This window comes from Hypanus sabinus, chromosome 26 (assembly GCF_030144855.1).
Source record: "Hypanus sabinus isolate sHypSab1 chromosome 26, sHypSab1.hap1, whole genome shotgun sequence".
NCBI lineage: Eukaryota > Metazoa > Chordata > Chondrichthyes > Myliobatiformes > Dasyatidae > Hypanus > Hypanus sabinus.
Window position 1 is genome coordinate 40,416,650 of NC_082731.1, and position 27,077 is coordinate 40,443,726.

Genomic DNA, 27,077 nt, shown 5'->3' on the forward strand with positions numbered 1-27,077 from the left:
CCATGAAGTAAAACTAAGCGTGAAGCAAGCAAAAAGAAAAGAAAAAAGAAAAATCCCCCTCCCTCCACCCTCAAAACCCCAGGAAAAAAGCCAAAAAGAGGCAAGCAAGCGATCTAATACTAAATTTACCCCCATGTCTCAAGACAGCAACTCAAACAAAACAAAGTTAAATAAAAGATACAAACCACCCATATTATAAGAAAGGGTTAGTATAACAAAAATCAAAGTATAAAATTAGTATTTTATATATATATATAAAGCAAAAGGATTAAAAAAATTAAAATGATAAAATCCATAAATGGATAATATTGTATTAGTGTTTTAAAAGAAAGTCCTTAAACTTATTCAGACACATCAAAACGGATGTGACGTTCCAAGCACTAAGGTCTTTCAGGAAGAAGAAATGACATTTAAAAAAAAATCTTAATATTTAAATGTTAAAAATGTAAAAAAGTGTATATGAACTTAAAAGAAAACCCTAATGAATTACTTTCAAAACTAACAGATTAATAATATAAAAAGAACAAACTCAGAATAAACCAAAAATGGACTTTTACCATGTATAAGAAATACGTGTAAGCCGTCACGTAAAAAAAATCATTTTATAAAAGATCCAAATCTATAAACTAATTATTACATTAGTCAACCCGTAGAAACAATAAAGTGTTATTCTTCAAGGAATCTTTGAGCATCCGCTGGAGATTTGAACAGCGAATAAAGTCCATCATTGACTGTAGCTCTCAAATGTGCTGGAAATAACAGCGCTTGCTTGCAGCCTTCCTGATGAATTTCCGACATAACCGATTTTAAAGCCATTCTTGCCTTTAAAACTTCGGGACTATAGTCTTCCAGAATACGGAATTTAAAATCTTGAAACCTGATCGTAGCCTTTTTCCGGGCAGCCCGAATCAAACACTCAAGCATTACTTGTCGTGGTTTCAAACCTGAATCTGATTGAAAACGAGAAATGCGATGTGCACGGTCGATTATTGGAGGGGTATCCAGCATTTCTGAGCCGAAGACATCCATTAAAAATTTGGAGAAAAATACAGTGAGATCGCCGTTCTCAAATTTTTCCAGAATCCCAGTTACCCGGAGATTTCGTCTTCGAGAGTGGTTTTCAAGATCAGTGATTTTAGATTTATAACGATCCAGCTGTTGAGAAGTCGAAACTTGCTGTTGTTGCAAAGTTTCAATTATTCGATCTCTCTGGCGAGCAGCATCTTCAAGGACTAAAATACTTGTTTGTTGTTTTTGTGAATCCAGTGTAAGTGATTGAAGTTTTGCGTCAAGTGTCTTTAAAATTTCATCGAACGTAGAAAGCTTTGAGGATAATTGATTCTCCAGTTTTTCAAGTCTGTCGTCCATAAGCTTCGCAATTGCTTCTAAAGTTAACGGTTCTTTCGTCTGTTTCGATTCCTTTGCTTTAGACATTTCAACGAGTTGAAAATGATTCAAACAATTGAAAAAAATTTCATACGTCTGAACCCCTTTAGAATAGGTAGAAAAAGATTGATTGGGGGTGTTTGTAGGTTTAAAAAAAAGTAAAAGGATTGGAGCGAATCCTTGAGACTCGATTCTTGTCAATACTGAGTGCACCGTTTAAACAATCACAGTCTGGGTTCAAAAAATTATGTGAACCTCTGGAGTAATGGGTTCTACAAAAGCTATTTGGAGTCAGGTGTTCCAATCAATGAATGCCGAAGGAGGTGAAGAAGAACCCAAGGGTGACAGCAAAATATATACAGAAATCTCTACAACTTGCTGAAGTCTCTTTTCATGTGTCCGTTATGAACAGAGCTGAGAGCACGCGGGCAGCGAGAGAATCATCCCTCTTGTGCTCCTTGACCTCGTCACTCGAGATCCAGTGTCACTCAACCTTGCCACCTTGATCTGGCCCACGCCTTCATTAACCAGGTCCGTCACTTTCCTTTATTGGGTTTTGCTCCTCCTTACACAAATCATTGGGTTTGTGTGGGTGTGGCCAAGGTTAATCAGGGTACACATTGATTTGGTGGAGGTGTGTACCCCCTTGTACCTTAGGATTAGATTTGAGGGTAGGGCTGGTGGATGTATATGGGGCTGGGAGAAGAAGTTCAGAGACCTCAACTTTGACTCTGCCTTGTGTAGCTGGATCCTGGACTTCCAGTCAGATTGCTGCCAGGTGGTAAGAGTGGGCTCCCTCTCCTCCACCCCTCTGACTCTCAATCCAGGAGCCCCTCAGGGCTGTGTGTGAAGCCCCCTTCTTTACTCTCTGTATACCCATGATTGTGTCACCACCCACAGCTAATTAAATTAATTTAATCTGCTAATTAAATTTGCTGACACCACTACATTGATTGGCCTATCTCAAACAGTAGTGAGGTGGCCTACAGGGAAGAAGTCATCTCACTGACACAGTCGTGTCAAGAAAACAACCTCTCCCTCAGTGTCGCAAAAAGAAAAGAGCTGATTGTAGATTACAGGAGGAATGGAGGTGGGTTACCCCTATTGACATCAATGGATCTAGGGTTGAAAGGGTAAACAGCTTTAAATTCCTCAGCATCCACGTCACCTAGTACCTCATGTGGTCTGTACACACCAGCTCCATGGTGAGAAAGACACAGTAGCGCCTCTTTCACTTCAGACGGTTGAATATGGGCCCCGAAAACAGGGGCACAATTGAGAGCATCCTGACTGGCTGCATCACTGCCTGGTATGAGAACTGTACCTCCCTCAATCGCAGGACTCTGCAGAGAGTGGCGCCGACCGCTCAGCGCATCTGTAGTTGTGAACTACCCATGATTCAGGACATTTACAAAGACAGGTGTGTAAAAAGGGCCTTTTGGATCATTGGGCTCCCGAGTCACCCCAACCACAATCTATTCTAGCTGCTATCACCTGAGTACTGCAGCATAAAAGCCAGGACCAACAGACTGCAGGACAGCGTCTTCCACCAGGCCATCAGACTGATTAACTTACGCTGATTTGAGTGTATTCTATGTCACCTTGGCTGTTCTATTCATTATAAATTACTATGATTGCACATTTAGATGGAAACGTAACGTAAAGATTTTTACTCCTCATGTATGTGAAGGATGTAAGTAATGAAGTCAATTCAATTCAGTGTAAGAAAAACACTGAACAAGACCATGGATGGGCACCACGGAGGAAACCACTGCCGCCACCACCCAAAAATATCATTGCTTCATGTCTCAGATTTGTAAAGGACCACTTGGATGTTCCAAGCACTGCTGCAACAATGGAGGGAAAAAGGCACTGCAGACCGTCACCAAAACCTCATCCCAACCGTGAACCATAGTGGAAGGAGCACCATGGTTCGGGGCTGTTTTGCTGCCTCAGGGCCTTGACGTCTTGCAATTGTTGAGCAAACAATGAATTCAAAATTGAATCAAGACATTTTACAGGAGAATTTCAGGGTAGCGGTCTGTCATCTGAAGCTTAACAGAAGCTGGGTGTTGCAACAAGGCAATGATCCGCAACACAAGAGTAAATCAACAACAGAATGGTTTAAAAATAGAAAATTCAAGTTTTGAATGGCCAAGTCAGAGTCCAGACCTTCAGTCAACTGAGATGCTGTGGTATGAGCTGAAGAGGGCTGTTCGTGCAAGGTATCCCAGAAATATTAATGAACTGAAATAGTTTTGTATGGAGGAATGGTCTAAAATTCTTCTATTCTTTTGTGCAAGTCTGATCAGCATCAAAGGAAACATTATGTGGAGATTATTGCTGCTAAAGGAGGTTCTACCAGTTGTGCAACACAAGGGTTCACATACAGCAAGGAGGAATTTTAGACCTTTCCTCCATACAAAACTATTTTAGTTCATCAATTCTTCTGGGATAGTTTGCATGAACAGCCTTGGACTGTGAATTATTAAACAATGTGTTCAATAAAGAGATGAAAAGTACAATTCTTCGTGTGTTATTAGTTTAGGCAGATTGTGTTTGACTATTATTGTGACTTAGATGAAAATCAGGCCACAATTTATGAGCAATTAATGCAGCAAACCAGGTAATTGCAAAGGCTTCACAAACTTTTCCTTGGAACTGTGTGTGTGTGTGTGTGTGTGTGTGTGTGTGTGTGTATAAATAATATAAAATATAGTAGTTAAATGAAATAAGTATCACAAAAAATAAGAAATTAAAAAAAGTAGTGAGGTAGTGTTCATGGGTTCGATGTCCATTCAGAAATCAGATAGCAGAGGGGAAGAAGCTGTGTCTGAATCATTGAGTGTGTATGTGCCTTCAGGCTTTTATACCTCCTCCCTGATGGTAGCAGTGAGAAGGCATGTCCTGGGTGGTGGGGGCCTTATTTGAGGTACCACCCCTTGAAGATGTCCTGGGCTTACAACTCCCTGCAGCTGTGCAGTTGCCCCCACCTCCCCGTACCAGCCAAGTGATGCAGCCATTTAGAGTGCTTTCGTCACAAAACGTCTGTAGAAAATTGCGAATGTTTTTGGCAACCTACCAAAACTCCTAATGAAGTATAGCCTCTGTCTTAATAACATAAATTATCACGTATAAGAGGACCTAATTCCACTTGCAAATATAAGAGATTCTTTGTCTTTTTCTGATGAATATCAGCTGAAACAGTCCAAAGCAATTGCTACCTAAAGAATAAGCATAGAAATGATGAAAATTGAGGCATATAAATTGTCTCAGTGATATACAAGACCTAAGCAAATGTTGTTATCAGCATACATATTCCAAGTCATTGGGTGTATTTAAGGCAGAGATAAGTTCTTGATTAGCCAGGGCATCAAAGGGTATGGGGAAAAGGCAGGGGAGTGGGGATGACTGGAATAATTGGATGGTGGGGCAGTCTCGATGGACCGATTGGCTTACTTTTCCTGTATTTATGGTCTTATATGTGTCACCATATACAAACCTGAGATTCATTTTCTTGTGGGCATACTCAATGAATCTATCGAAAGACTGCCCAACTGCGGCATTGAACCAGAGTCCAAAAGATGACAAACTGTGCAAGTACAAAAAGGAGGAACAATAATAAATAAATAAGCAATAAATGATCAAGAACATGAGATGAAGAGTCCATGGTTGTGGAGCTATGATGGGGCAAGTGAAGTTGAGAGATGTTTTCTTCTTTGGTTTAAGGGCCTTGATGGTTGAGGGGTAATAACTGTTCTTGAACCTGGTGGTGTAGCAGCAAGAAGAGAGCATGTCCTGGGCACTGGGGGTCCATGATGATAGATGCTACTTTTCTTCAACAATGCTTCATGTAGGTGTGCTTGATGGTTGGGAGGGCTTTACCTGTGATGGACTGGACCATATCCATTTCTTCCTGTCTAAGATCTTTATAAAACTATCTCCCTTTTGTAGAATTTCTCAAAGATGGTAAGGAGTTAATAGGAACTGTGCAGAGAAGCATCGGAGGGTTAAGTATAATGGCAACTGACGCTATACTGCCAAGAGCTTTGCGATCTGGAGGGTTGTAGGATTAGTCCTATCAGTCCAATTCGACCAGATTAATGCTGATTTGCCAACATCTCTAAAGGTCTCTCCTGAGCCAAACTTAACAATGCAATTATAAAGAAGGCACAATAGCTGCTACATTTCATTACGATCTTGAGGAAACTTGGCATGTCACCAAAGAGTCCAGCAAATTCTACAGCTGTATCGTGGAGAGCATTCTAACTGGTTGCATTGCTGCCTGGTATGGAAGGGCCACGGCATAGGATCAGAAAGAAGTGCAGCAAGTTGTAAACTCAGCCAGCACCATCATGAGCACTTGACGCCCTGGCATGGAGGACATAATCAAAAGCGGATGCTTCAAAGAGAACACATCCATCATTAAGGACCCCCAGGCCCCCAATCCCCCCAGAACATGCCCTCTTCTTATCACTATCATCAGGAGGTACAGGAGCCCTGAAGAAACACTCAACAATTCAGGACAGCGTCTTCCCCTTTGCCATCAGATTTCTGATTGGGGGTGGAGTTTCAAGATGGCGACGTAAACATCTGCCTTTTAGGCGCTCTTCACTTTTCTAACTATAATCACCCTTTAATCTAATCTTTTCGAATTTAATCAAATGAGTTGATATTTTCGATTGACTTTTTTTTCTTTTAAAACTATATTTGATCTAACTTTGCCGAACTTAAAATGGCTACAAGTAAGAAATCGTCTAAGGAGCCTTTATCTGTTGAAACAATTTCTAATCTTCTGGACACTAAACTTGCAGGTTTGGATAACAAGCTGCAAAGTAAAATGGCAAGTTTGGAAAGTAAAATGGCAAGTTTGGAAAACACGTTTACCACGAAAATGTCTGAACTTGAAGGAGCTGTTAAATCGCTTGATACTAAGTTTCAGTCGCAGGCATCGGTTATTCAGCGGCATGAAGATAAGTTGGCGACTCTTGAAAAATTAATTGTTGAAAAAGTACGTACAATTGAAGTGTTGGATAAGAAGGTACAATCGACTCTTAAGACTGTAGATCAGTATAAGTTTAAAATTTCTGATCTCGAAAATCGATCTCGCAGACAGAACTTGCGTATTATCGGGTTTCCCGAAAAAGTTGAGTCCGGTGATTTAACTGAATTTTTCTCTAATTTACTATGGGAAATTTTCGGTGATGAAGGTTTGCAAACTAAACCTGTTATCGACCGCGCTCACAGAGTTGCGAGGTTTTCGTCTGTGCCTGATAAACCACGAGCGGTGATTGTTCGCCTTCATTATCCTCGTGAGAAAGAGCTTCTAATTCGATTAGCTCGTAAAAAAGGTATGATTTCCTACAAAAACTTTCAGTTTCGAATAGTCGAGGATTATTCTTTTGAAGTAATGAGAGCCAGGATCGCTTTTAAACCAGTGATGGCAGAGATTCATTCGATCGGACTTAAACAAGCTTTAATGTATCCAGCGAAGCTTAGAATTGTGCTGCCCGACTACAGTCAACGATTTTTCAACACTCTGGAAGAAGCGAAGAAATTTGTTGGAGAATTTCGATCTTCTACTGCAACTTGAACTATGTGTTATGTGGAAGATTTTTCGGAGAGAGGATATCTTTCTATTTTAAGTTTTAACCTATGAAGTTGGGTTATAACTTTTTATTTTTTGATCTATGGGTCCGGTTTTTTTTTACTAGCTTCATTGTTTATAGATGTTTTTTTTTAATTTTGATAATATTCTTTTTTTTCTTTCTGTTTTGGTTATATACGTTTATATTTTGCATTAAGGATTTATCTTTTTTTTAAGTTGTTTATTTTTCCCGTAAGATTCTGTTTTTTACAAGCATTTATCTGTTTGCCTGTACTCAGATATGGGACGAATGTTTTGGACTTTTAGTTTTTTTTATATAGATGCTGTACTGTACTATATCCCTTTCTTTTTAAATGTTATTTTGTCTTTTAACAGATTGCTGAACTCACATTTGTATTTAGTAATATGGTTTTTTCAAAATGGCGTTTCTTCTTCCCATAAGTCTTTGCTCTTGAAACGTCATCTTGTATTTGAATATGGGATTTTTTTTTAAAGGTATACTACACTTTTAAATTTTGACGTTTATACCTTTTTTTTATTAATGATTGTTGTATTATATTAGTTTTTTTTATTATTCTGATTGATATATTTTTTTTTTTTGCAACTCTATATTTTAATTTGGGTGATATATAGTTTTCTTCTAATCTTTTTTTTTATAGAGCTGCCATCTTGAAATGGGGGTAATATTAGTATTAGATTATGCGCCTGCCGCTTGGCTTTTTTTCGAAGGGTGGGGGGAGGGGGTAGGGATCTTTTTTCACGCTTTTGCTTTTTATTTTTTTGCTTTTAGTTTATGGGCCGACTTTAAATTACTAATATTGTTGAGGTGTCATGTTCTCCGGCTGCTCCTGAATCAATTTTCCTCCTTCCTGAATTGTGGGTTATGTGTCTTTTTAACCTTTTATGATACACACAATTAATATTGGTATGATGGATAGATCTGTTAACTTTATCTCCTGGAATACTAATGGTTTAAATCATCCGATTAAACGCAAAAAAATATTTAAAGTATTCCATAGACTGAATGCTAATATTATCTTTGCACAGGAGACCCATATCAGGAGGGAGGATAATCAACGTTTTTTTAGGTTCTGGAATTTCATTCGAATTGTACCGCCAAAATTAGGGGTGTGTCTATTTTTATAGATCCCTCAATATCGTTTACACATCATGAAATTATCTCTGACCCACAGGGTAGATTTTTGTTGATAACTGGTTTACTTTTCCATCGGAAAGTTGTTCTAGTTAATATTTATGCTCCAAACTTTGATTGCCCTGAATTTTTTAGACGTTTATTTACCTCTCTTCCTAATCTAAATGAATATATGTTGATAATGGGTGGAGATTTTAATTGTTGTTTGAATCCTTCGATGGATAGATCTAAACCTATTCGCACTCTTCCGAATAGATCAGCCCTACTTATTAATTCATTTTTGGTTGACTCGGGAATTACAGAAATATGGCGGTTTTTGAACCCTAAAGATAAAGAATTTTCTTTTTTTTCACATGTATATCATAGCTACTCTAGAATTGACTATTTTCTTATTGATCATCGGTTATTAACGGATGTTATTGATTGTAAATATGATTCTATTACTATTTCGGATCATGCACCTTTGAAGTTATCTATTAAGATTTCGGACTATTCCAATAACACCAGATCTTGGAGACTTAACGCTACTTTGCTTCAAGACCCAGAATTTATTACTTATATAAAACAGCAAATTGACTTGTTCTTTTCTACAAACTGTACTGAAGAAATCGACAGAGGAATACTTTGGGACTCTTTTAAGGCTTTTATTCGTGGTCAAATTATCTCATATTCTGTTGGTAAAAGAAAACAAAGATATTTAGATATTGCTTTATTGGTGGATAAAATTAAGGAAATTGATAAGATTTATTCCGTGACTCCTACCAAAGAACTTTATAAGAAGAGAGTTGAGCTTCAAATGGAACATAGTTTACTATTATCTTCTTCAATTGAAAATCAATTAATTAGGACCAGGGCTCAATTTTATATTCATAGTGACCGTACTGGTAAACTGTTAGCTAATCAATTAAAGGCTATCTCGACTAAGCGACAAATTATTAAAATTCGCAAATCAGACGGTAATTTAACTACTGATCATAAAGAAATTAATAATACCTTTCAAGATTTTTATAAATCTTTATATCATTCAGAATTTGATGGTGACCAGTCCATGATAGATAATTTTTTTAACAATTTGAGTATTCCTAAACTGACTGATGAAGATCATAGTCTGTTAGATGCTCCTATTTCTATAGTGGAAATAGGAGAGGCTATTTCATCAATGAACTCAGGGAAAGCTCCTGGTCCTGATGGTTATATAGTAGAATTTTTTAAAACTTTTTCTTCTTTGCTTTCTCCTTGGTTATGTGAAATTTTTAATGATGCGTTTGCTAAGAAGAGATTACCTCAATCTTTTTATGAAGCTAATATCTCTCTAATTCTTAAAAAAGATAAAGATCCTACTTTATGTACATCTTATCGCCCTATATCATTATTAAATGTAGATTCTAAGATTCTTACAAAAATTTTAGCTATTAGATTAGAAAAAGTACTGTCTCAGATTATTTCAGAAGATCAAACTGGTTTTATGAGGAATCGGTATTCCTTTTTTAATGTTAGAAAATTGATTAATATAATTCATACTTCACCACCCACAATCCCAGAATGTGTTATTTCATTAGATGCTGAAAAAGCTTTTGATAGAGTTGAATGGATATATTTATTTAATACATTGAGAAATTTTAATTTTAGTCCTAATTCTATATCATGGATTAAATTAATATATCATAAACCTGTTGCTTCTGTTTTTACGAACAACCACAGATCCTCTTTTTTTCAATTATCTCGTGGTACGAGACAAGGTTGTCCCTTAAGTCCTTTATTATTTAATATTGCATTAGAACCTTTAGCTATTACTATTCGTGAATCTCCTAATATTTTTGGTATTACCCGTAATGAGAAGTTATATAAATTATCTCTTTATGCTGATGATTTGCTGTTATATATTTCTGACCCTGATAGGTCTATTCCTGCTATTTTATCCTTGTTGGTTCAATTTGGTACTTTTTCTGGTTATAAACTAAATTTAGATAAGAGTGAATTATTTCCTTTAAATGCACAAACTTTATTGACTGATAGGATACCATTTAAAGTTGTTACTGATAACTTCACTTATCTAGGTATAAAAATTACCAAGAAATATAAAGATTTATTTAGACTGAATTTTTTACCTATGCTTCATCAAATTCATCAACTTACTACAAGATGGTCTCCCTTGTTTTTATCATTAATTGGTCGGATTAATGCTGTCAAAATGATGATTTTACCGAAATTTTTATATTTATTTCAAGCCCTACCAGTTTTTATTCCTAAATCTTTTTTTGATAACATTGATTCAAAAATTTCTTCATTTGTGTGGCAAAATAAAAACCCTAGGTTAAGTAAAAAGCAATTACAAAAATCAAAAAAAGATGGTGGTTTAGCTTTACCTAATTTTAGATTTTATTATTGGGCAAATAATATTCGTAATTTATTGTATTGGAAATTAGATTTGGATTCACCACTGTGCCCACAGTGGGTAAATTTGGAATGTAATGAGGTAAAGGGATATTCTCTATTCTCTGTTCTTGGTTCTTGTCTTCCTGCGGATTTAGTTAAATTTAATAAACAAATATTTAATCCTGTTATTAAACATACATTACGAATTTGGTTTCAATTTCGTAAGTTTTTTATTTTGAAAAACTTTGTTCTTGATAGCCCTATCTTATTTAATTTCTTTTTCAAACCCTCCTGGACAGATCAAGCTTTTAACATATGGAAAAGGAAAGGTATAAAATGTTTTCGTGATCTCTTTTTTGAAGATACTTTGATGTCATTTGATCAACTTTCTAATAAATTTGAATTACCTAAATCTAATTTTTTCAGATATTTACAAATTAGAAATTTTTTACATAAAGTTTTACCATCTTTTCCTAATTCAACTTTGATGGACACTACAGATTTGATCTTTATCTTAAATCCTTGTCAGAAGGGATTAGTAGCTTTTATTTATAATATGATTATGAAGATACAACCAGAAATATCAGTTAGAATTAAACAAGAATGGGAAAAAGAACTTCAATACAACATATCAACAGATAAATGGGAAAAAATTTTGCAAATGGTTAATTCTTCTTCTATATGTGCTAAACATGCTTTAATACAATTTAAAATTGTACATAGAGCTCATATGTCTAAAGATAAACTTGCTCGATTTTATTCTCATATTAACCCTCTATGTGACAGATGTCATTTAGCAGTGGCCTCATTGACCCATATGTTTTGGTCATGTCCCACTTTACATAATTATTGGAAGGATATATTTACTACTATTTCCTCAATTTGGAATATAGATTTACAACCTCATTTTATTACTGCAATTTTTGGCATACCAAATGAAGATGGCAATCAGTTTTCCCCCTCAATCAGACGAATGATTGCTTTTGTAACATTAATGGCCAGAAGGTCTATACTACAAAATTGGAAAGAAGTAAATCCTCCTACTACATTTCAATGGCTTTCTCAAACTATTTCTTGTCTGAGTTTGGAAAAAATTAGAAGCACTATTTTTGACTCATCAATTAAATTTGAAGAAACTTGGAGACCGTTTATTCGACATTTTCATATGAATTAATTTGGCCTTCTCCAGACCTTTCTGCTTATTCATGTTCAGGTATGGAGTTCCGGAGTTCTTTGACACTATCTTATACTTGTAAACTGTTATTATTGCCTATGTTAGTTTAGTTTAGTGTTTTATTTTTTTTTTAATATATATATTTTTTTTTCTCACATATTTTTTAATATTTTTTTTTCTTTTTTAATGGTTATTTTTGTTTTTTTTTCATATAATCATGTGGACTTGATTAAGGTATTTTCTTTTGTTGATGTTTAGTAGGATATTATTATCTTATTATCAATGTGATTTCAAGTCTACTGTATTTATAATTTACTTATTACTATGTTATTTTTTTGTGTATATGTGAAAATCAATAAAAAGATTGAAAAAGAAAGAAAGATTTCTGATTGGACAATGAACCTATGAACACTACATTATTTTTGCTCTTTTCTTTATGTCATTAATTTTTATACATACAGTGCAGTGCAGAAGTCTTGGGCACTATATATAATATAACTAAGATGTCTAAAACTTGCACAGTACTGTGTTTGCTAATGTGGAGTTGAGAGCAAGTTTGTAAATCTGGTGGGAGCAAAGGATGTTGGGAACGGCGAGGGCGGAGCCCTGTGGGAGGGGTGTGGGACAGATGGCAGAGGAGGGCCAAGGGCTGAGGGTGGCATGGGTGCAGGCACCCAGTCCTAAGACACCAAACAGGTCATTTGATTCGAAGCAACTGATTTATTGATCATTACAGAATGTCTCTTTGGTGCTTCTTGCTCTCTCCCCTCTCTCTTCCCCTTTTCCCAACCATGATTCCCCCTCCCTGCCCCCTCCCACTCCCAGTCCACAATAGAGACCCAGATCAGAATCAGGTTTATCATCACTCACATATGTCATGAAATGAGTTCTTTTTTGCTGCAGCAGTACAGTGTAATACATAAAATTACTATATCACTGTGCAAAAGTCTTAGGTACCCTAGCTATATATATGTGGCTAAGGCTTTTGCACTGCACTGTACTGTATGTATTTTTTCTTACTGTAATTTGTAGATTTTTACAACAAATTTCACAACAGATTGCAGTGATATTAAACGATGCTTATTTTGACTCTTTTTTTCTGCTTTGATTTCATTGATAACCTTGTCTTTTGTCCTCTAACCTGAAAAAGTTCAGTATGTCTAAAGGATCGTATTTGGTTCTGATCTTACAGTTATTTTCTTGTGTAGCTGAATTTTTTCCCCCCGAGAAAATTGTTCTGGTTTGTCTCCTTTTGTTCATGAGATGTGGGCATAGCTGTCAGCATTCATTGTGCATGCCTGAGTTCACCCTGAACCAAGAAGGCAAGTAAATCTCAGCTGCCTTTACCTTGTCCGACATCATTTAGCATTAAGTATCTTCACAGGTCATCCCTCAGTCTCCTTATACTGAGGAGAAAACTTCAATTGTGTCGTACTTATTCCTTGTCATTTAGTAACTTGTAATGCCATTCATATGGTCTGATAATAGAATCTGCACTCATCTTTCTAGATCTGTTGTTTGAGTTTAACTGTTCAATCTTTAATATTAAATATATTTTCAAATGATGGGTAATAAAGAGAATGATTAAAGTTACCTTGGTAAACAGTTTTAAAGATTCAAAGTATGTTTATTATCAAAGTATATGTGCAGTATACAACCCGGGTATTCGTCTTCACATGGGCAGCCACAAGAAAAAGAAAAACCATGGAACCTGTTCAAAGAGAAAAACATCACACCCATTCCTCTGTATACACAGAATGAAACATATCGCACAAACGATGACAAAAACGAGTAAAAGACAGATTATAAAGCACAAAATCGAAAATGTTCAGGCGTACTCAATTCAGCTCAGTGTACTTTGTTTGCAGGCATTTCCGATTCAAAATCAGCCAAAATAGCAACAGAAATGAACAGAAGCCAGAAGGTCATCATAGCATGAACTAAAGAGTCCAATCCACAAATCTTTTCAATTAAACCTTATTTTATCTTGTTATGTAAACAAAAAACAGTACTGCTGAGATATTCCTTGGCTGCTCTCGCTATACACTAGGCATAAAGATTTGCAAATTGCTCATTTACCAAATTTCTCTTTATACATTTAGAACTGGTGAAAGTGTAATTTAAAAAAAATCAATTATTCAAAATTCATCTATTATCAAAGTATGTATACTATATAAAACTTTAAGATCCTTCTCCTTATAGCCACAAAGCAAAGAAACTCAATAGAACCCATTAAAAAATGCCCATCAATCACCGAATGTGCAGGAAAAAATTGTGCAAGCAGTACAAGTCAGCAAATAACTTTCAGAACTCAAGTTCCCAAAAGTGAGTCCACAGCCACAAAGCCAGCCATCACTGCAGCCAATCCAGGAGCAGCTATCTGAACATCACCATGTTCCTTGCCCTTGGCCTGGTACTTAAATTGGCAAACTCGGGTTGTTTCTCGCTGTCTTGCCCTGCTGCCTCAACACCTCCTTGTCTCTACTTGCCTTGCCTCGGTTCTGCCACTTTGAATTGCCTCCAAATTCATTCCAGCAATGGCCAAATATTGGCTCATTCCCCACTTTCAGGTCCAGGCCCTGCCACTTCGATTTGGCCTGTACCCAACATGCCACAACCATCCTGCACCTACGAGACTTCAGTGCGCACTGCTGAAATTCCAGGTAATGCAGGAGAGTCGAAAGCCCAACTGTGGAAGAGAAATTACAGGCTGTTAATTGTATCAGCGACAGTTTAATACAGTAATTTATTGTTTTGTGTGCTACCAGCAAGTCGTCACTGTGCTTCACCAGCATCACCTTATTCTCTTTTCAGCATATAAGATCCAATGGTTCCATGTACATTCACATATATTTCACCAAGAGTGGGTTTCATCCAGATCCAATGAGGAAAGGACAGTATAAGCGCTTAGCCACTGTGTCCACAACGAGAAGTAAGTCAAAAGATTGTTTTCTTTAAAAAAAAATTGTTGTTACATTTATGTCCTGAATGTGTCAGTAGTGGTTACTGCAACGGTATTACAGCTCGGCGTGTTCCGGAGTTTGGAGTTCAGTTCTGACTCCATCCTGTGATTGGTCTCTGTGGAATGTGCGGGCTCCTCTCTCAATCTAAAACCGTAATGGGTAGGTTAATTGGTCATTGTAAATTGTCCTGCAATTTGGTTAGGGTTAATTGGGGTTGTGGAGTTGCTGGGGCAGCATGGCTCCAAGAGCCAGAAGGGCCTACTCTGCTCTGTATCAATAACTAACGAAAGAAAGAAGTAAAATCTTCCTACTGATTGTATCACCATCCTTGGTTTTGCTACTGTGTTGGGTAATTAGCATAAGCACCGGAATAATCATAATACCAATCCTATAATGATGTCTCATCTACATAGAGCTGGTATTGTACAAGGCATTGGTGAGGCCAAATTTGGAGTATTGTGTATAGTTCTGGTCACCAAATTATAGGAAAGATGTCAACAAAATAGATAGAGTACAGAGAAGATTTACTAGAATGTTACCTGGGTTTCAGCACCTAAGTTACAGAGAAAGGTTGAACAAGTTTTTATTCTTTATTTGGTTTTTATTCTTTGGAGCATAAAAGGCTGAGGGGGGACTTGATAGAGGTATTTAAAGTTATGAGGGGGATAGATAGAGTTGGCGTGGATAGGTTTTTTCCATTGAGAGTAGGGGAGATTCAAACAAGAGGACATGAGTTGAGAGTTAAGGGACAAAAGTTTAGGGGTAACACGAGGGGGAACTTCTTTACTCAGAGAGTGGTAGCTGTGTGGAACGAGCTACCACTAGAAATGGTAGAGGCAGGTTCAATATTGTCATTTAAGGTAAAATTGGATAGGTATATGGACAGGAAAGGAGTGGAGGGTTATGGGCTGAGTGCAGGTTGGTGGGACTAGGTGAGAGTAAGCGTTCGGCAAGGACTAGAAGGGCCAAGATGGGCAGTTTCTGTGCTGTAATTGTTATATGGTTATAAATGAAGTTATGTCTTCATTCTTGGGAGGGTGGAAGGTTTGGGGGGGGGGTACTTGATAGAGGTATTTAAAATTTTGATAGAGTTGATGTGGAAAGGCTTTTTCCATTGAGAGTAGGGGAGATTCAACCAAGAGGACATGAGTTGAGAGTTGGGCAAAAGTTCAGGGGTAACATGAGGGGGAACTTCTTTACTCAGAGAGTGGTACCAGTAGAAGTGGTAGAGGCAGGTTTGATATTGTCATTTAAAGTAAAATTGGATAGGTATATGGACAGGAAAGGAATGGAGGGTTATGGGCTGAGTGCAAGTCGGTGGGACTAGGAGAGAGTAAGTATTCTTCTAGACACGGACTAGAAGGGCCGAGATGGCCCGTTTCCGTGCTGTAATTGTTATATGGTATTTTGAATTGTAGAACACACTGATGTAATTGCTGATTCAACATCTATAGGTTTAGAGATGCATGTTCAAATATTTCATTGACAACTGTATAATCTGGAATAAGAAAATCTATTGGTGAAAGTGAGCGTGAAGTGACTGGATTAGCTTGAGGTCCAATCTGGTTCAGTAGTGTCCTTCAGGAGAGCATATTCCAGGGTCTAGTGTAGATCTGGGGTGGTGGTGTAGCAGTTAGCATGATGCTCTTACAACTCGGGACTCAATTCCAGTGTCTTCTGTAAGAAAGTTTGTAACCACAAGGGTTTCCTCTTAGTGGGGTGGCACAGTAGCTTAGTGGTTTACAGTTGAGGTGACCCAGGTTCAACTCCTGTTGCTGTCTGGAGGGAGTTTATATGTTCTCCCCATGACTGTGTGGGTTTCCAAAGAAGTACCGATTGGTAGATCAATTAGTCAGTGTAAATTGTCCTCTGATTAGGCTGGGGTTAAATCGTGGGTTGCAGGGCAGCACAACTCGACTGACTGGAAGGGCCTATTCTGTGCTGTATCTCAATAAATAAATGGCTTAACAAGTCAGTTTGTTGAAGGGAAATTTGAGATTGGCAATAAATTGAGCTTACAAAGCCCATATTTCCAAAATGAATAAAGATATACAGTTCCAAACATGCATTAATTACTGTGTACGTTTCACATTTCTGAGTATTGTGTTCAGTTCTGGTAGAAGGATGTAGAAGAATTAGAGAGGCTGCAGAGGTGATTTACCAGGATGCTACCTGGATTAGTGAACATGTCTTTTGAGGATAGGTTCTGTGAGCTGGGGCTTTTGTCTTTGGAATGAAAGTGGATGAGAGGTGACTTAATAAGATGTTAAGAACCATAGATTGAATGTACTGTCAGAAACGTTTTCCCAGAGCGGAAATGGCCAATACAAAGGGTATCATTTTAAGGTGATTGGAGGAAAGTATAGGTGGGGGGGCAGTGTGTGATGATATCAGAGGTAAGTTTGTTATTTTATACAAAGAGTAGTGAGTGTGTGGAGCACCCCGCCAGGGATGGTGGTAGAAACACATACATTAGGGAAAGGGTTCTCAACCGGGGTCCACGGACTCCTTAATGGTATGGGTACATGGCATAAAAAAGGTTGAGAACCCCTGCATGAGAATCAATTAAGAAATTCTGAGATGGACACATGGATGATAGAAAAATTGAATGTTAAGAATGGTTGGATTCATCTTGGAGTAGGTTAAAATGTTAGCACAACGTTGTGGGCTGAAGCGCCTGTACGTGCTGAAATGATCGATGTTCTGTGTTCTAGTGTTAAACAAGTATAAGAGGAGAAAGTTTCAAAAGACAAAAAATCTTCTGACGGGGCAAACGGATGCTGATCCTGAAATAATTAAGGTACAGTTTTCAACGTGTACTTCCTTGAATAAGACATGGTTTCAATGCTTTTTAATAATATTGCCTGTGCATTTCTCTTGCAGCGAGCTGAAGACTATGGGCCAGTTGAAATAATCTCCCACTGGCACCCAAACCTCACAGTTCATATAGTGGATGATCACACGTCATGGGCAATGGGCGCAGTGCCACCTCCTCTTGATCAGTGTAAGTGAATAATTTTAAGCCTTGTGTTAAACCTTCCGTTCCATCATTAGTTCATCATTTTTTGTAATGGCCTAGCAAGCCGGCAGATACACTGGGGCAGGGCTCCCAAACCTATGGCCAAAGCATAAAGCCCTGACTCCACCCAACGTAGCTCTCTGGGCCATTGAGGTGCACAAGCCCCCAAACCCAATGTCAAGGTTGTGGTCCTCTTGGAGGAAAACCTACTATGCTGTGGATTAGTGCCATTAGCACATTTTCTGATGACGTGGGTGATCTTCATTCCTCTGTGCTATAACCTTCATAGTATGATCAATTGTGTTTTAATATGGCAGTTGCTTTGGCATTTCACCCTGCTCCTGTCAGTTTCCTGGGCATTCATCTTGTGTTTTCGGCTGTCGGATCCCTGTTTAATTTCTGATCCTTAGCGTTCTTCCAGGGGTCAGAAATGACGAGCAGCTTTAATTCCAATATTTCATTTGATTTTTGAGTACAAACGTGGAAATTCTGAGCAAGCTAAATGAAAAGCTGAGAAACTATGCTGAGGGGAATTAATGCTAAGGGGTGTAAGTCAAAGGAATAAAGATGGCGCCTCTGAAAAAATCCCTCACTTTTATAGTTCAGATAAGGGATATTCCATTGATAGAGATGAATTAATTACCACTTCAGAAATCTTGATCTCTTCAATTGGTTGGCACGATTTGTGTTTTTTTTTCCTTTCCCTTGCTCATAGGGTGTTGGTCTTTTTATTTTTTCCTTTAATTAGGTTCTTTCAGGTTTTTTGCTTTGTGGCTACATGTAAGTAAACAAATCTCAAAGTTGTATAATTTATACAATCTATAGAATAGTAACTATAACAGGGTACTTTGAATGTAATTAATAGGCTACATAATTAAAGCAGTTACATCACTTGGGTAATGTGCTAATACTTAGCCAATGAATAACAAAGATGATAAACTGTTAGTTGCTGCTGTACCAATTTCTGTGAGGGAGTGTGAAATGTACATGTTTGTTTAAAAAGTACAAATTTTATAAAAAGTATTAGTTTTTAAAAAACGTTTTCCAACACAGTAGAGAGTGGTATGGTGTCAGAGCAGCCGATAAAGCCACTGCTTGCCAGCTTCTGACCATGGATGCTCTCTGTGTGGAGTTTGTATGTTTCCCCCCCAAGACCATGTGAGTTTCCTCACAGGAGAAAATCTGAAGATGCTGGAAATACGAGCAACACACATAAGATGCTTTAGGAACTCTTGCAGGCTAGGCAGCATTTATGGAAAAAAAGTACTTTTTTTGCTGAGTTCCTCCAGCATTTTGTGTGAGTTTCCTCCAAGCTTCTTCCCTCATTTCAAAGACCTGTGGGTTTGTAATTTAATTGGCCTCTCTAAATCACCCTGAGTGTGTTAATGAACAGTAGAATCTGAAGAGAATTGATGAGAATAAAGTGGATTTCATGTAAGTGGAAGCTTGATGTTCAGTATGAACACATTGTGCCAAAGAGCTTTTTTCCTTGTATCACTCTGCGACTCCATGTTCTAAGAATAATCTGGAGTTAAACATGAAAATGGGAATTAACATAGATGCCTTAGCCATGATGATGAAGCTAGGGAGAGATTTCTGTAACATTCTTCAAACTTCAAAGTAAATTTACTATCAAAGTACATATATGTCACCATATACAACCCTGAGATTCATTTTTCTGCAGGCATACTCAGCAAATCTATAGAATAGTAACTAAAACAGGGTCAATGAAAGATGAACTAGAGTGCAGAAGACAACAAACTGCAAATACAAATATAAATAAATAACAATAAATAAAGAGTCATTATAGTGAGACGATTGGTTGTGGGAACATCTCAATGGATGGGCAAATGATTGTAGTTATCCCCTTTGCTCATGGGCCTGATAGTTGTGGGGTAGTAACTGCTCTTGAACCTGGTGGTCACTTGGATCTACAACTGATGACTTATTTGCCAAAGTATATTTAAAAGGAAGAAGGGGTGGGATTAAGCAGGATGCCAAAATTAGAACTGGAGTATTTGGCAAGGTGCTGGAGGGGAGTTATAGGGATTGGGCTGGGCAAGTCCACTTTGGGACCAGTGTATATGGATGATAAGTAACAAGTATTGGGACAATAGATGCTAATATTTTTTGATATTCTGGTGGACCGTGGCTGCTATTGCACGAGGACTTAATAAAGAGCTGGTTTCTTTGTTCACAGATTAATTTGAGCAAGAAATTGTATTCTGGAATAACTTTAAAATCATAACAAAGGCTGTGATATCTTGATGATAGTTATTTGTCCTGAATTATCCGGTTTTTAATGTACACATAGATGATCATTCTTGTGACCAATATATAGACGTTTGGTTATCATTTCTTAACCCAGAATGAAATAGCTGCTGCTGGTCAATATTGATTATAATAACCTTTCAATTCAGTTAATCAATACTGCATCCATCCTATCATCAGCCCTTTATTAGTATCCACTTCTTTTGCCCATCTGTACTCACAGATCAATCCTTCCTTCAGTGATTAATAGGAGCTTTCCTTTCTTTTCTGCCATGTAGCTGTTCCCTGCTGTCTGATGTCAATGGGATAACAAGGTCTTGTTTATCTCTCATGGGACCCTTTGTTATTTGTATTGTCAAGGCCAATCACATGAAGCAAGTTTGACTTGTTTCAGAAGCAATATTTGTCCTGTTACAACTTATACCAGCTGCTTCATTGTCTTAAAATATTTATTGTGATACAGCATGGAATAGATCCTTCTGCCCTTTCGAGCTGTGCCACCCAGCAACCCCCAATTTAACCCCTTATGGGGTGGTTATTTTATTCTTGTATTGTTTCTACTTCTCTTCTAATACTTATATCTGTGCACTTGTAATACTACTGAGATGCTGTAATTTCCTTTGGGATCAATAAAGTATCTATCTAACCACAGCCTACTCACAGCATGATTTACAAAGACTGATTAACCTACCAACTGGTACCAAAGAGTACCAACTGGTACTCTTTGGACTGTAGGAGGAAACCAGAGCACCTGGAAGAAACCCATGCAGTTGTAGGTAGATATACAAACTCCTTACAGCCAGCAGTGTGAATTGAATGCGGGTCTCTAGCGCTGTAATAGTGTTACGCTAACTGCTGTGCTTTTGTGCTGACCCTGTATATTCCCATTTTCTATGTAGCTGAGGTGGATGAGCTACATGCTCCCAGACAACTACGAGGCTAAATACCTAGAGAAACCTTACTTTCTTCGCAATCACACTGAGTACGAGAGCAAAGAATTTAATTAACTATATTGGATATTTAAAAAAAACCTTCACAGAATCCTGCTCCTCATATGGCTGTTCATACAGATCATCTCCCTGGAAATTCCTGGCTGACTTTGTGCAGCATAACTCCTTATTCTCCAAACCTTTCAAATTTGATCACCTATTTTTTTTTAGAACTTTCCTTTATCACAAATCTGCCATCCCAGGAATCCACGTGGTGAACTTTTGCTCCACACAGGTTTGGGCAAGTGCTATTACAGTGCCAACAACCCACTGCTGCCTGTAAGGAGTTTGTATGTTCTCTCCGTGACCACATGGGTTTCCTCCCATACAAGTTAGCGTTGGTAAGTTGTGGGCATGCTATGTTGGTGCCAGAAGTGTGGTGACACTTGTGGGCTGTACCCAGCACGTTCTCGGACTGCGTTGGTTGCTGATGTGAACGACACATTTCACTGTGTTTTAATGTTCTGATGTACATGTGACAAAAATGCTCATCTTAAAAGTATATCCTCCTTAAGGAGGGAGACCAGGCATGTACAATTTAGGATGGGGTCTCACCAGAGCACTTCTTGCAATTGTAATGTAAACACACATTTGAATTTCTTTGAACACCAACTCTCATCATTTAGAAAGAACACCCTGCCTTTTATTTCCCTTTTCTAAACAGGCTAACTGTCTCATGTTACATTCCAACTGCCTTGCCCTTACCCTATCACTCGTCTTGGCACAATTTCCTTGAAAGCCCTGCATCTTTGTTGGCTCATGCAGCTTGCCCAGTTTTGTAACAATAGTAAGCTGGAACATATTAGACCGTAAGACGCAGGAGCAGAATTAAGCCATTCAGCCCATCGAGTCTGTTCTACTGTTCCATCATGGCTGATCCCGGATCCTACTCAACCCCAAACACTTCCCCTTTTGCCGTATCCTTTTATATTGCATTTCATCACCTCCTTAAAAAAAAATCTTGGTTATAGAACGTAAATATCTGAACCCCAGATATTTAACCTTAAGACCACTTTCCCAGCACAGCACTAGACGTAGCCTGAAAAATTGGCCCATTTAACTTGTGTTTTAAGTGATGCTCAACTCCTGTCAGTATTTTGACCTCATTACTGTGTGCTCTAATTATGTTCAATAATCTCTTTCGTGACAATATAATTTAGAAGTTCAGTTAAAAGGCTGCATAATAGCATAGCAGTTAGCATAATGCTATTACAGTGCCAGCAGCCCAAGTTCAATTCCCACCACTGCCTGTAAGGAGTTTGTACATTGTCCCCGTGTGTGGGTCTCCTCCGGGTGCTCTGATTTCCCCCAACCTTCCAAAGATGTGCAGGTAATCGGTTAGTTGGTCACAAGTGTGTAATTGGACAGTGTGAGCTCGTTTGGTTGGAATGGCTTGTTACCATGCTGTATCTCTAAATAAAATAAAATAAAACTGCATTAACTGGTTTGTTCTTATCAGTTTTACTTGTTACTACTTCCAGAGGTCTTTTCAGAAATTTATCACACAAGTTTCCTTTTCGTAAATCTGTTCTGTCCCTTATTAATCAATTTCCTGTCCCTTTTATCTTAAAGCCAAAAATTCACCTTACCGTCAAATGAATTGGTCTGCAATTCTATCTTTTCTCTCTGTCCTAAATAATGAGCTTACATTTGCAACCTTGCAGTTTATGGAACTGCTTCAGAATTTGTCAAATTTTGGAAGATGACAACCTATGTATCAATAGGAAGCAGTTAAAGCATATGTGTACCTGCCAAGCCTCCAAAGGATTTCATGTGATGTACAACCATTTCTTGATTTATAATAGTGATATGTTCCTGGAAAATGTTTTAATGTGAAATTTCATAAATTGAAGAAGCTGGGTAAATTGCTTTATGACCATTTTATTATAGTACAAGGAGAGAGGAGTATGATTTATATTTCTGCTGAAAACCAAGTATTTCTTAATAACACTTTTTATAAGATTTGTACTTTTTAACAAACTCGTGCTTTTTTCACTCACTGGCAGAAAGCAGTATAGCTGTTAAACTAACGGTTCATCACCTTTCTCATTTTTCATTGGCAAAGTTTTAGCGCGTTATCCACATGATGTAATTGTTTTAATTACGTAACCTATTAACTGGATTATTCCTATCAAAGGAATTTTTTATCTATAAAAGTGATGAATTTTTCAGGGGCACCATCTTTGTTCCTTTTGTTGCATTCATTCACCTCTCTGCTTTGTTTCTCAGCTCTTTATTTAGTTTGTTTAGTATTTGTATGTATGTTTGTACTCTAAGTAAACTATTATTAGAAGTAAGACTGCTTGTCGTTCCTGACTCCTGAAGGAATTCTAAGAATCAGTAAATAAACAGAGATCCAACATTAAAAAAAAGCTTCAGAAATCCAAGACCCAAAGAGTTGATGTCGTTCCAGTGAGATTTTATAAATAGAATATTCAAATCGAGGTATTACTAAAATGTGGTTCAACTTTCTGGAATGTGTACATCCTAATTTTTTTAATTTTCTGTCTTTAAATGGAGTAAGTACAGTACAAAACGTTCAGATTTTCTGGTTATATTGAAGTAAATAATCTATTAACCGGAAATGGGTAGAGTCGTGGTTAGCACAACACTTTACAGTACCAGCAACCTGGGTTCAATTCCCGCTGCACGTAAGGTGTTTGTACTTCTTCCCCGTGACTGCACGGGTTTCCTCTCAGTGCTTCAGTTTCCTCCCACAGTCCAAAGGTGTAGCAGTTGTGAGGTTAATTGGTCATTGTAAATTGTCCTGTGATGAGGCTCAGGTTAAATCGGGGGATGCTGGGTAGCGTGGCTCGAAGGCTGGGAGGGCCTATTCCGTGCGGTATCTCAATAAATAGACCTTCAAACACAATAAGTGAGTCTTATTCCCCTCTCCCCTGCTTTCATTCCATAAGATCACAGCTAAAACTCTTACTCCCATCTAATCCATAGATCACCCGTTCTCTTAACGTGCAAGTACCTGTCAAGCTTGGACTTTGAGTTAATTACCTGTGTGTCCATTGTCTTCAGGGATAGGAAATTCCAAATGGTTTATAGCAGAGATGACTAAACAGCAGTTCCAGAACAGCATGCTTCGCTTCCATAAGTGCCTGTCAGACTGCACCCTCTAACCTCAGCTGATCCATTTTGGTGGTGGGGATTCAGGATGTTCAACTCATTGTCCCTTGACTTTGGAAGACTGACTTTGAAAGAATACTTACAGCATGCAGCATTGCAGAACTATGATAAGTGGGTTTTTTTCATCCATAGGATGAGTAGGTGTAGTGTGTCTGTTATCTCCTAAAGAATATCTCTGCAGAATACTTGGCTTATGTGATTCAACTTCAACCAGAAATTAACTTGTAATTTTTTAATTGCTATTAGTGCCACAGTGGTGTAACAGTTAGTACGACCCTATTACAGCGCGGGGCATTGGAGTCTGGAGTTCAATTCTGACGTCCTCTGGAAGAAATTATGAGGTATATTGGGGCAGTACAGTAGCATAGTGACTAGCGCAACGCTTTACAGTACCAGCGACCCAGGTTCAATTCCCGCCACTGCCTGTAAGGAGCTTCTATACCCTACCTGGACCGCGTAGATTTTCTCTGGGTGCTCTGGTTTCTTCCACAGTCCAAAGACGTACGGGTTGTCCTGTGGTTAGGCTAGGGTTAGATCGGGATGGCACGGCTCAGAGTGCCTATTCCACGCTGCAGATCAACAAAATAAACAAATAAATAAAAGTTTGGACATCTTTCCCATGATTGCCCTGGGTTTCCCCGGGGTGCTCCAGTTTTCTCCTACAGTACAAAGGCATGCCAGTTAGTAGGTTATTTGGTCATTGTAAATTGTCCCGTGATTAGGTAGCGTTGAAATAGGTGGGTTCCTGATAAGCGTGGCTTGTTTTCCTGGAAGGGCCTGTTGCTATAGTAGTAATTGAACTTTAGTGTTTTTTTTAAACTTAAACTGTTTTGCTAGTGTGTTGTGTAGAAGCTTTTGATTATTATCGTTTGTGTCCTTGAACCAGAAGGTTTCACCATTCCTACTTGTAGAATAAAAAAAAGTTCTCATATCAGTTCAAAATGGTTGATATGCTATCTTTGGAATACAGTTAACCCTCCATATCTGTGGGATCTGCACACGCAGATCAAAAATAGAAAAAATTCCGAGCACTACGCTGAATCCACGCGAATGAAATGATGTGTAGGCACACCCTGCTGTGACCTCCCGCCATCTCACAGATCCTCAGTCTCTCTCCAGCACTCGTTGTTTGAGCATTGTTCGCCTCGTGTCTTGTTCGTTCGCTTCGTGTCTTGTTCGTTCGCTACTTGTGTTGTGAGCGAGAGGAAGGAGTTTAAGGCTAGTAAGGGATGGCTGGCTAGCTATGTAAAGCGCTACAGCCTCAAGAACTTAAAGATCACGGGAGAATCGGCATCGGCTGATGCCACGGCAGCATCAGCGTTCCCAGAAGAGTGACAATGGTTGCTGAACACGTACAGACCTTTTTTCTTGTCATTATTCCCTAAACAATACAGTATAACAACTATTTACATAGTATTTACATTGTATTAAATATTCTAAGTAATCTAGAGATGATTTAAAGTATAAGGGAGAATGTGCGTGGGTTATCTGCAAATACTTTGCCATTTTATATAAGGGACTTGAGCATCCGTGGATTTTGGTATCCGCGGGGCGTCCTGGAACCAGTTCCCCTGCGGATAGCGAGGGACAATTGTACCAAATTCCTTTATCTGAAGACTTGACATTGCATTTGGATTCAATTTTCCTATGTTTTTTTCTCTCCTTAACAGATGTGAAGTTTGACCCTGTCAGTGGTGATTATTATCCAATCATTTACTTCAATGACTACTGGAACCTGCAGAAGGACTACTTCCCCATCAACGAGTCACTGGACAAGCTCCCCTTGAGAATGACCTACTGCCCCTTGTCACTGTGGAAATGGCAATTGTACGCTGCGCAAAGTACCAAGTCGCCCTGGAATTTCCTGGGAGATGATCTTTATGAACAGCCGGATGAAGAGCAGGATTCTGTGAAGGTTATTTTCCTTAATCAAATTCTTTGTTCACATACTCAGTCCAATTGTGGAGAATGTGCCAATAAGGTGCCAATAAGGTTGAAAGAGTATAGAGAAAAGTTTCAAGGATGTTGTCAGATCTGGAGGACCTGAGTTATAAGGAAAGATTGAATATGTTAGGACTTCATTCTTTAGGTCGTAGAAGATTGAGAGGAGATTTGATTGAGGCATCCTAATTTATGAGGGCTGTAGATAGGGTAAATGCGAGAAGGCTTTTTCCGCTGAAGTTGTGTGGGACTACAACCAGAGGTCATGGTTTAAGGGTGAAAGATGAAAAGTTTAAGGGGAAAATGAGGGCAAACTGCTTTGTTCAGAAGATGGTGAGAGTGCGGTACAAGCTGCCAGCGTATGTGGTGCATGTGAGCCCGATTTGAACATTTAAGCAAAATTTGGATAGCTACGGAGATGGTAGGGATATGGAGGGCTATGGTCCCAGTGCAGGTCAATCAGAGTAGGCTATTTAAATAGTTTTGACATGGACTAGACAGGCCAAACAGCCTGTGTCTATGCTGTACTTTTCTATGACTCTGTATCTAGCCCTGTAGTTGCCTGGAAGCATGTAGCTCATCTCCCTCAGCTATGTTGCAAATGGGAATATGTGGGGGTAGCATGGTAATATAGCGGTTAGCATAACACTATTACAGTGCCAGGCAACCCAGATTCAGTTCCCACAGCAGCCTGTAAGGTCTACCTGTGACCACACTGGTTTCCTCTAGAAGCTCCAGTTTCTTCCCATATTCCAAAGACCTACAGATTAGTAGGTTAATTGGTCACATCGGTGTGATTGAGTGGTGTGGCCTTATTGGGCTGGGTGGGTCTGTTACGTTACTGTAAGAATCTAAACCTCTAAACTAATGCAACATATCAACCTTTCTCCTCTATTACTAGGTTATGGCTGATTTATATCTGAAAACCCACTTACTCGTTTTTGTTCTTTACCCAAGAAAAAATCTGTTGAGTTTGGCCTTGAGTTCAGTTCGTGAATAAACTAATAAACAATAATAATTTGAGCATAGAAGCATCTAAGAATCAGGGATATTTGAGAG

At 38.3% G+C, this 27,077-nt stretch overlaps 1 protein-coding gene across 1 annotated transcript in view; it reads left to right on the forward strand.

Annotated features, from left to right (window-relative positions):
• Positions 1-27,077, forward strand: part of clptm1 (CLPTM1 regulator of GABA type A receptor forward trafficking) — a 74,314-nt gene that overhangs the window by 28,984 nt on the left and 18,253 nt on the right. The window contains exons 5-8 of the mRNA XM_059950915.1: positions 14,512-14,629; positions 17,375-17,460; positions 17,544-17,664; positions 25,748-25,992. Coding sequence (XP_059806898.1) covers positions 14,512-14,629; positions 17,375-17,460; positions 17,544-17,664; positions 25,748-25,992 — 570 coding nt within the window. The remainder of the gene's footprint in view (positions 1-14,511; positions 14,630-17,374; positions 17,461-17,543; positions 17,665-25,747; positions 25,993-27,077) is intronic.